We start from the raw sequence: 10066 nt of genomic DNA on the forward strand, positions 1-10066 counted from the left end.
CGGGTGAGCTCGGCGCGTGAGGTAGGCGGTAGTAGCGGGTGGGTGAGGGGGCGTGACCGCGGAGTTACGTTTTGGTCGGACTATGTAACCGGCCCCACTCTACCTCCTGAAGCTGACCCGTGGAAGCGGGTGCGGGCGGGCGCAGCCGTTGGTGTCGGCAAAGATACTAGAGGAGCCGCTCTATAATCTTTGGGTGTCGGTGTCAGGCGGCCTCACCGCCGCCAGGAGACGGCTCAGCGTCGGTGGCAGCAGCGTAATTATCCGCGGACACAAGGCCCGGCTGCGGCAGCGTCGCCCCGACGAGAGAATAAAGAAGAAAGCCCGTCGCCTCAGTAATCGGAAGAGCTCGGCGCCGGAGGTAGGATCGGCAGTAGCCGGGCTTCTCTTACTTCAAGTAGCCCCGCTGAGTTACTCCAGCATTGTGTGTCTTATCTTCGGTGTAAACCGGCATCTGCAGTTCCCTCCTGCACCCTGCATCCTCTCTACCCCGTCCCTAGTCGTTGTGTACTGGTGACACAAAATGCTGGAGTAACTCAGCGGGCCGGGCAGCATCTATCTATGGAGAGAAGGAATGGGTGATGTGTCGGGTTGAGACCCTGGATTGTGAGCTGCCCAAGTGAAATATAAGATACTGTTAACATATGAGGTTCAGCCAACAATGAACTGTTTCCTTGTTGATTGCTACTTTTTTGTATATCTTTCATTCATTTGTTAAATATCTGTATATAAACACCATCTATATATCTTGTTTTTTCTTCCCGGCCCCCACCCCCACATCAGTCTGAAAAAGGGTCATGACCTGAAATGTCACCTATTCTTCCTTGCTCCATAGATGCTGCCTCACCCGCTGTGTTTCAGATTCAATCTTTATTGTCATTGTACAGTACAGAGACAACAAAATGCAGTTAGCAACTCATCCAGAAGAGCGAACATATAATAATGAGCAGTAAAATATATATATATATATGTACAAACAGTAGTAGTAGTGCAATATTTCTGGGGGAAGGAGTGTCGGGGGATGGGGGGTGACTGGCAATCAACAAGGTGTAGAGTTAAGTAATGTAACAGCCGCAGGGAAGAAGCTGTTCCTGAACGTTGAGATGGCAACCTGTTCATCCTCCGTAATCCTTCTTCTGAGGGTTTCGGCCCGAAACGTTGCCTATTTCCTTCACTCCATAGATGCTACTCCAGCATTTTTCTGTACCTTCGATTTTCCAGCATCTGCAGTTCCTTCTTGAATAAAAGGATAAAAATAAATCAATTTTTGTGTACCGTCCTAAAGGTAGTTCTGCTATGAAGCGAATGTTTGTGTTCCCAGGAAACTCGGATTATAAAAACAATTGTGTCGGTGGGAGGAAAGGGGCTTTTGGTTTCTAGTGTTTCAGACTCGATCAATAACAAAATTTGTTTTCTCACAGGATTTTGAAAAACAGGAGACTTCAATAGTTGTATGTTGATTTTTGTTACTGAAAGCCTAAAATTTTGAAGGCAGTATGCTATATTGTCAAGTCAAGTTTATTCGTCACATACACATACGAGATGTGCAGTGAAATGAAAAGTGGCAATACTCGCGGACTTTGTGCAAAAAGACAAACAAACAAACGACCAAACAAACTACAAACAGAATGGAACAGAATCGCATGTTCTTTTACATATTAATTATTGTGGGGGGAAGGAAAAAGGGAAAAAAACAGCAATTTAAAAAAAAGCAGTACAGTGGTACAGCAGAGAGTTAGTCTCTGGTGAGATAGGACTTTACAGTCCTAATGGCCTCTGGGAAGAAACTCCTTCTCAACCTCTCCGTTCTCACAGCATGGCAACGGAGGTGTTTGACTGACCGTAGCAGCTGGAACAGTCTGTTGTAGAGGTGGAAGTGGTCTCCCATGATCTTATTGGCTCTGGTGTTGCACCTGCTGATGTATAGTTCCTGCAGAGGGGCGAGTGAAGTTCCCATAGTGCGTTCGGCCGAACGCACTACTCTCTGCAGAGCCTTCTTGTCCTGGGCAGAGCAATTCCCAAACCAGATTGTAATATTTCCGTACAAGATGCTTTCCACAGCCGCTGAGTAGAAGCACTAGAGGATCCTCGGAGACACTCTGAATTTCCTCAATTGCCTGAGGTGGTAAAGGTGCTGCCTTGCCTTACTCACGAGTGCTGAGGCGTGTGATGTCCATGTCATATCCTCAGAGATGTGGACTCCCAGGTATTTAAAACAGCTCACCCTATCTACAGTATCCCCATTTATCCTCAAAAGTGTGTACGTCCACGGATGATGTGCCCTCCTAAAGTCCATGATCAGCTCCTTAATTTTTTTGATGTTCAAAAGGAGGCTGTTGTCCTGACACCAGAGTGCCAGATCAGCCACCTCCTCCCGGTAGGCCTTCTCATCGTTGTCTGAGATCAGGCCCACCACCACAATGGTCTAATGCAGTATCTGTACAAGTGTCAGTAGAAACAATTATGTGTCAATTTCAATTGTGAAACTGACTGTTAAGAGACATTGATATCTGATTACTGCACAAAGTTTACATGGAAACTTGTTTTCCTGGAAATGTTTTATCCCAAGGAGCTTTCTTACTGCTTGTCAACGTCCAAATTAACTATACATGGTTTTCTAGTTCCCAATTAAATTTGTGTTATAACCTAATAGTGTTTCCTAATTCATCAATCGCATAATACCTAAATAGCCTATATAGCAGAACTACCTATATGTATGTGTCGAGGTGCTTTTTTTCCCTCTACAAACGGCAGATCTAGTTTTGTGTCTCCACTTATTGTTGTTCTTATTAGTCACGTGTCTTTTGATGTTGTTCATCACAATATTTTGTAGATGAGGTTACCATAAGCAACGTTTTTTCTATCTATATTCTGACTTAGGACAAAATCGATTTATGGATGTCTTTAAAAATATAACCGTTTGTTACCCAGGGGTGGCCTATATTGCATCTGTGTTATTCTTCTGGATTATTTTCATGCAATGTTGGCAGCTTCCTGATAAAAGCCTAGAATCAATTATGTTAGAAAGAGGGGAATATAGTAATTTAAAAATATATATATTTAAAGTCAGTTCTCATTCAAATTTGCATAATTTAGTAGAACATTTTTAGAAAAATATATTAACCAGCTTCATGGTTTCATTTAGAAATACTACTCCAAAACTTAGTGTCTGTACCAGGATGTAGAAAAAAGCCTTCATATAATTTAAAGTACATGTGTTTTTAAATTTGTGGTTTATTTCAGGTGAGCATTATATTCTTTGTTTTACAGGTTAGACTTGGAAAAAATGGCTGGCAGCTTTTATTTTGTTATAGTTGGTCACCATGATAATCCCGTTTTTGAAATGGAGTTTCTTCCAGCAGGCAAAATAGAGCCCAAAGTAAGTATTTACCCACAAGTGCATTCTGTACCCTGGCATGCCCAAGCTCCATAATGGCAATTGTACATCTCACTGTTTCCTACACCTTTTGTGATTAATTTTATGTCATGGATGACTTACTGATGCAGACACACAATTTCAATCAGAAATTGTGGTTTGTTTGGAAATACAGCACAGAAACAGACCCTTCGGCCCACCAAGTTCGCACCGACCAGCGATCCATGCACATTAAAACTATCCTACACACACTAGGGACAATATACATTTACACCAAGCCAATTAACCTACAAACCTGACGTCTTTGGAGTGTGGAAGAAAACTGAAGATCTCGAAAAATACTTACACAGGTCACGGGGTGAGTGTACAAATTCCATACAGCGAGCAACCATATCAGGATTGAACCCGGGTCTCTGGTGCTGTAAGACAGCAACTCTACCGCTGGTCTATTAGCTCCTTATTTTAGACTTGCCAGACAGACCATTGCTGTACCATCCATGCATCCATAAGTGACTAAATTAAATTAACAACTAGATGAACCTTAGTCCATGTTGTTAAGAGTGGAATAGCCATTGCCCAAAATATTAATTACAATCCTTTCAGCAGAAAGACTTCTGTTGTTAAGTGATGCACTTCTCAAGTAGCTTGAGGATCTATCCATTTAAACTTTCATTTTATCCGCTGCAGTGAGATTGTCTGAAGATAAAAAAACATGTATAAAAGCTGTAGTCTGAAGAATGATCCTGACAAAATGTTATCTGTGTGGAAGAAATTAATTTGGAGGGAAATTAAGGGAAAATGAAAAGCGGAGACTTTATTGCATGATATCGTGGAGAGATGGTGGCAGAAAACTGCTCACCAGTTCTCTGACCACTTTTTTACTACGGTCTGTTTTCCTCCAGAAAAGCTACCTGATTTACTGAAGGTACACAAAATTGCTGGAGAAACTCAGTGGGTGCAGCAGCATCTATGGAGCGAAGGAAATAGGCGACTGAGTTCCATTAACACGGCAGGTGTTGAATAGCTGAAATTAAAGCAATGCTCAAAACACTCAGCAAGACAGGCAGCATCAGTGGAGAGATAAACAAGGGTTAATGTTTCAGGGTGAGGTCCTTTTAACAGGACTGCGATAAAGGAAAAAAAACATTTGGATCGAGTTGCAGGGATGGATAGTACGTGCAGAATATCTTGGGTGAGGGCAAGGATGCTTGTGGTAAACAAGGTTGATGGATTAATGGAAGTGGATGGTGAAATAGAACATGCTCCTTTATTCAGAGAAGGAATGAAATGAGGGCATTTAGAGGCTGAGAACACAGACAAAGGAATGTAAAAATTCCAAAATGTGGAGGTGTGGGGCATTGCCAGCAATTCAGCAATGTGCCGGTTTGAGAGAAAAAACTGAACCGATATCCCAGATGGAAATTTGGCCAGTTCTGATACTGATAGAACATTTGTAGAATTTGAATATGAAGGCTACAATTTGCCCAGAAGGAATATGAGGTGCTACTCCTCATGTTTATGTTGGGCCTCATTATAACAGTACAGGAGATCACAGACAGAGAGGTTGGAATCAGATGGAAAATGAAAGTGTTCATTTGTGAGCGGAAGGAAAAAGGGAAAGTGTTCATTGCCATCCACAAGGCAATTACCCAGTATATGTTAATACAGGTACTAAAGACTGCATGCTATATTGTTTAATATAGTATCTACAATGTCAATAGAAGCGATTGTTTGCCAATTTCAATGACCAACTACTGTGAAACTTACTGTTCTCATGACACATTGGTGTCTGACTGTTGTGTAGGAAGTTTACAGGGAGACAGTTTTCTTCCAGAAACCTTTTATCTCAAGAAGCTTTTTTTCTGCTTGTCAATTTCCAAAGTAACTTTAAATGGTTCCCTAGTTCCCAATAGAAATTACGTTATGACCAAATAGTATACCCTAATTCATTAATCGCTTAATGCCCAACAGGCCTGATGGATACTTGTATTTTAGCACAACTGCCTGTATCTGCAAATATTTTTGTTCTTAACAAATGGGAGACCTAGTTTAATCTCTCCACTTTTTGTAACCGTTCTTATCAGCTTTGTCTTTTGATATTGTTCATTCATTACAATATTGTGGAGAATAATCCTGTTGGTAAGATTTTAGACTCCATTATAAAGGATGAGGTTTCTGAGTACTTCGAACCACATGATAAAATAGGCCAAAGTCAGCATGGTTTTATGAAAGGGAGATCTTGCCTGATGAATCTGTTGGAATTCTTTGAGGAAGTAAATAGCAGGATAGACAAAGGAAAGTCCATGGATGTTGTTTATCTGGATTTTCAGAAAGCCGCACGTGAGGCTGCTGAAGAAGACGAGAGCCCATGTTATCAAAGGACAGATACTAGCATGGACAGCAGGTTGGCTGGATGGCAGAACGCAAAGGGTGGCAATAAAGGGGGCTTTTTCTGGTTGCCTGCCAGTGACTTGTGGTGTTCCGCAGGGATCAGTGCTGGGGCTGCTACTCTTCACGTTGTATATCAATGATTTGGATGAGGGAATTGAAGGCTTTGTGGCCAAGTTTGCAGATGATATGAAGATAGGTGGGGAAGTAGGTAGTGTAGAGAGAGATCCTTAATTCCTCTACTCTGGGGAAGAGACTGTGCATCTACTTGATCTATTCCTTTCATAATTTTATACGCCTTTATACGATCACTTTTCATCCTCCTGCGCTCCAAGGAATTGAGTCCCAGCCTACTCAACCTCTCCCTATAGATCGGTCCCATGAGTGCTGGCAACATCCTAAATCTTCTTCCATTTCATTGTTATAACGCTGTTTGGCTATATCACTTTAGTCCAATAAAATTTGCCTTCCTGCATTTTAATTCTACTTTGACATTGTCTTTTTTGCCTTTGTTAGTGCTACTAAATGGCATGGCAATTGATACTTACTTGCCTAGTTTCACTCCCTAAAACTAAATCCATAATGAATCCCGCTAACTAATGCAAACCAAATCCATTTTCAAGATAATTATAAAAGGATTATTGCTACGTTATTTTTAAAGGTCGTTTGTTGGTTGAGTGCATGCATAACTTTTCTTCTTCCAAACAGGATGATCATCGACACCTCAATCAGTTTATAGCTCATGCTGCCCTTGACTTGGTGGATGAGAACATGTGGTTATCCAACAATATGTACCTGAAGACTGTTGATAAGTTCAATGAATGGTTTGTCTCTGCATTTGTTACAGCTGGCCATATCCTTTTTTTTCCCGAGTGAACCTTTTCTAGGTTAAAGAGAATTAACATTGTTTTTCTGCATTGCTATTGCTCAGCAGCTTGTACATTGTCTTGCATTGGTACATTCACACTAAGTGAAATATTTATGATTGTGTACATAGAATTAGAAACATAGAAAATAGATGCAGGAGTAGGCCATTCGGCCCTTCGAGCCTGCACCGCCATTCAATATGATCATGGCTGATCAAGACTGATTAGGTATGATAAGGTCTTTTGCCCCTTTTGTTATCCTGCCAAATCAACGATGTGGTGTTTTGAAATCCTACCGTATTTTTTTTTTTTTTTTTAATTGTTCATTGCTCTCATTGGCATAGTTCATCTAATTTTCTATTTTAGCCACTAATGTTTTTCTGATCAAGCTGAGCACACCCACTGGATTAATCCGTTTCTGTTGGTGTGTCATCCAATATTATTCACTAGTAACTAGAAAATTATTTCAGATAAGCCCTTCAGATGTACACAAAGGACCATGTAACATTTGTACCATAGGACAGTCAGGCAATGACCATCCCCAATGGAAGAGAACATACCCAGGGCCTTGACATTCAAGGATATACCCAGGGCCTTGACATTCAAGGACATTACCAGAGCCAAGTCAACCCCACAATCATCATCCTCAAGTTAGTTGTTGTCCAGAAACTCAAGTGGACAACTATCATGGCTACAAAAGTAAGTCTAATATTCCAAAGGCTTTACACCACCTACAAGGCTGCAAATCAGAAGTGTAATAAGATGCTCTGCATTTAGACTTTACTTTAGACTTTAGACTAGAGATAGTGTGGAAACAGGTCCTTCTGTCTATCGACTTCAAGCTGATCAGAGATCACCCCCGTGCACTAGCATTATCCTACACACTAGGGACAATTTATCGAAGCCAATTACCTTATAAACCTGCACGTCTTTGGAGTGTGGGAGGAAACCGGAGCACCCAGAGGAAACCCGCATGATCATGGGGAGAATGTACAAACTCCGTACAGACAGCACCCTTAGTCAAGATCGAACCCGGGTCTCTGTCGCTGTAAGGCAGCAACTCTACCGCTGAGCTACCGTGCAGCCTGGATGATTGCAGCTCCAACATCTCTCTCGTTCAACAGCATCTAGGACAATGAAGCCCACTTGATGAGCACCCACCACTGACCACTCTGAGTATTCATTCTCTACACCATCTACATATTGTGATCGCTGTTTAAACTATGGACAAAATACACCACTCATTCGGGTTATTCTGACACTGCCTCCAAAACCCAAGACCTTTTCACCGCGGACATGAGCAGCAGGTGCATGGGAAGCAGTTTCAGATTCACTTCCCAGTTGCAAACCGTCTTGACGTGGAACTATATTACCGGTTCTTCATCAAGGCTGGGCGAAAATCAAATAGGAGTAGGAGTGCCTTTGTGGTCAACTTGGCAGAGCTTTCTTTGAGCAGCTTGACTTGCTCTAATAATTTAATAAAATATCACATGTAGCTGTTTTGAGTGGGCAAGAGAAATGCAGCTGTGTGCTGAAAAAATTATGTGAGCATTTACTACTAAGGTTTTGTTATTTTTCTTAATTCCTCTACACATATGAGATTCATAATGTTGCACGATGTTCGGCAAGAAGATGGGATAAAAAATTTCTTCAATGATGTCTATGATTTGTACATTAAGGTAAGTAAATTTTGGTTCTACTTTTGTTCTCCGAAGGGGACAATTGTAAGATTACTGTTGAAATTTTGTAATTTTGATTATAATTTCTCATTCTGCGCATGTAAAAGGATAGACAGTAACATTTAAACATGAAGATAGACACATAAAGCTGGAGTAACTCGGCAGGTCAGACGGCATCTCTGGAGAAAAGGAATAGGTTGTGTTTCCGAATAGGAAACGAGGATATAGACAATAGGCGCAGGAGTAGGCGATTCGGTCCTTCGAGTCAGCACCACCATTCAATGTGATCTTTGTTGATGATCCATAATCAGTACCCCGTTCCTGCCTTCTCCCCATATCCCCCTGATTCCGCTATCTTTAAGAACCCTGTCTAGCCCTCTCCCTTGAAAGTATACAGAGAACCGGCAGAGAATTCCACAGACTCACAACTCTGTGTGAAGAAGTGTTTCCTCATCTCCGTTCTAAATGGCTTACTCGTTATTCTTAAACTGTGGCCCCTGGTTCTGGATTTCCCCCAATATTGGGAACATGTTTCCTGCTCTAATGTGTCCAAACCCTTAATAATCTTATATATTTCAATAAGATCCCATCTCATCATTCTAGACAGTGATATAGAGATATAGAACAAATGAATGAAAGATGTGCAAAAAAATAATGATGATAAAGGAATCAGACCATTGTTAGCCGTGGGCTAGGTGAAAGAGTCCCACCATCTATTTCTCGTTTCCCTTTCCCCTGACTGTCTGAAGAAGGGTCTCGACCCAAAATGGTACCTATTCCTTTTCTCTAGAGGTGTCTGACCCGCTGAGTTGCTCCAGCTTTTTGTGTCTATATTCAGTTTAAACCAGCATCTGCAATTCCTTCCTACACATTTAAACATGATAGGCTTGCAACAAGATTAATCTAAATGTATTATCTGATGTTTGTATTAGCATAATGATTATAATAAATGATTTTCTACAGCCTCAACATGGCTGTAGACGATAGAAAGCATTTCTTGTCAAGTCTTGGGAGAAACTTTGCTGTTTCTTCCCACAAATGGGTATAATAGTTTCAGTTTATTCTTTTAATGATCCTCTAGCCATCATGTCTTTTATCTAATTTTTAGTTTATCGTAAATTAACTGGATGCCTCTTTTGATCTGATAACATTGGATTTCTGTAACTTGTCTGATTACTATTTTGTTTTTTTTTTAGTTTGCTATGAATCCATTTTATGAACCCAACACCCTAATTCGATCAACAGCATTTGATAGAAAAGTTCAATTCTTGGGAAAGAAGCATCTGCTGAGTTGAAGATTTCTAATTATTAGATTCTGTATATTAAATGAGTACACACAATTTTATTTTATCAATTCTGCTGTCACTTAAGTATATAATGTATATGTTGGAATTTGACATCACTGAAATTGAAGTTCAATATCACATCAGTTTGTTTAGATCCTCAATTGAAAGTACATGTTGTTGTAATTGGACCCATTTTTGTCCGCTATGTATATATTGATATGGGGGTGGTACTGTATGCAACCTGTACTTTAATTATAGAACTTAATCCTATTGTCAAGCTTGTTACACTTTCATGTTTACTTTCAAAGAACCTGTTTATTTTTTTCGTGCCAGTTGTAGTCACCTTTTTATTCTCCTACATACTGCATTGACTTCAACAAAGAAATGTTCATCTTTCATCCAGGGTTATTCTATTTAACTAAAAATAACATTGAGGACAATATACATGCCCAATAAAGATGGAATGGACCTGTC

At 40.6% G+C, this 10066-nt stretch overlaps 1 protein-coding gene across 1 annotated transcript; it reads left to right on the forward strand.

Moving 5' to 3' along the window:
- The first annotated feature begins 123 nt into the window (after positions 1-123).
- trappc2 (trafficking protein particle complex subunit 2) lies at positions 124-10066 on the forward strand. Its single transcript, XM_055644392.1, has 5 exons — positions 124-358; positions 3268-3376; positions 6470-6613; positions 8220-8306; positions 9503-10066. The coding sequence occupies exons 2-5, from the start codon at positions 3284-3286 to the stop codon at positions 9599-9601; spliced, it is 423 nt and encodes a 140-aa protein (XP_055500367.1). The 5' UTR covers positions 124-358; positions 3268-3283; the 3' UTR covers positions 9602-10066.

This window comes from Leucoraja erinacea, chromosome 13, assembly GCF_028641065.1.
Source record: "Leucoraja erinacea ecotype New England chromosome 13, Leri_hhj_1, whole genome shotgun sequence".
In the NCBI taxonomy this organism is placed as follows: Eukaryota; Metazoa; Chordata; class Chondrichthyes; order Rajiformes; family Rajidae; genus Leucoraja; species Leucoraja erinaceus.

Excerpts from the sequence above, each read along its gene's own strand:
- trappc2 (XM_055644392.1), top strand. The coding sequence starts at position 3,284 with ATGGCTGGCAGCTTTTATTTTGTTATAGTTGGTCACCATGATAATCCC. Across the intron at positions 6,614-8,219 it reads CTGCATTTGTTACAGCTGGC|CATATGAGATTCATAATGTT; the intron begins CATATCCTTTTT and ends AATTCCTCTACA. Across the intron at positions 8,307-9,502 it reads TCTATGATTTGTACATTAAG|TTTGCTATGAATCCATTTTA; the intron begins GTAAGTAAATTT and ends TTTTTTTTTTAG.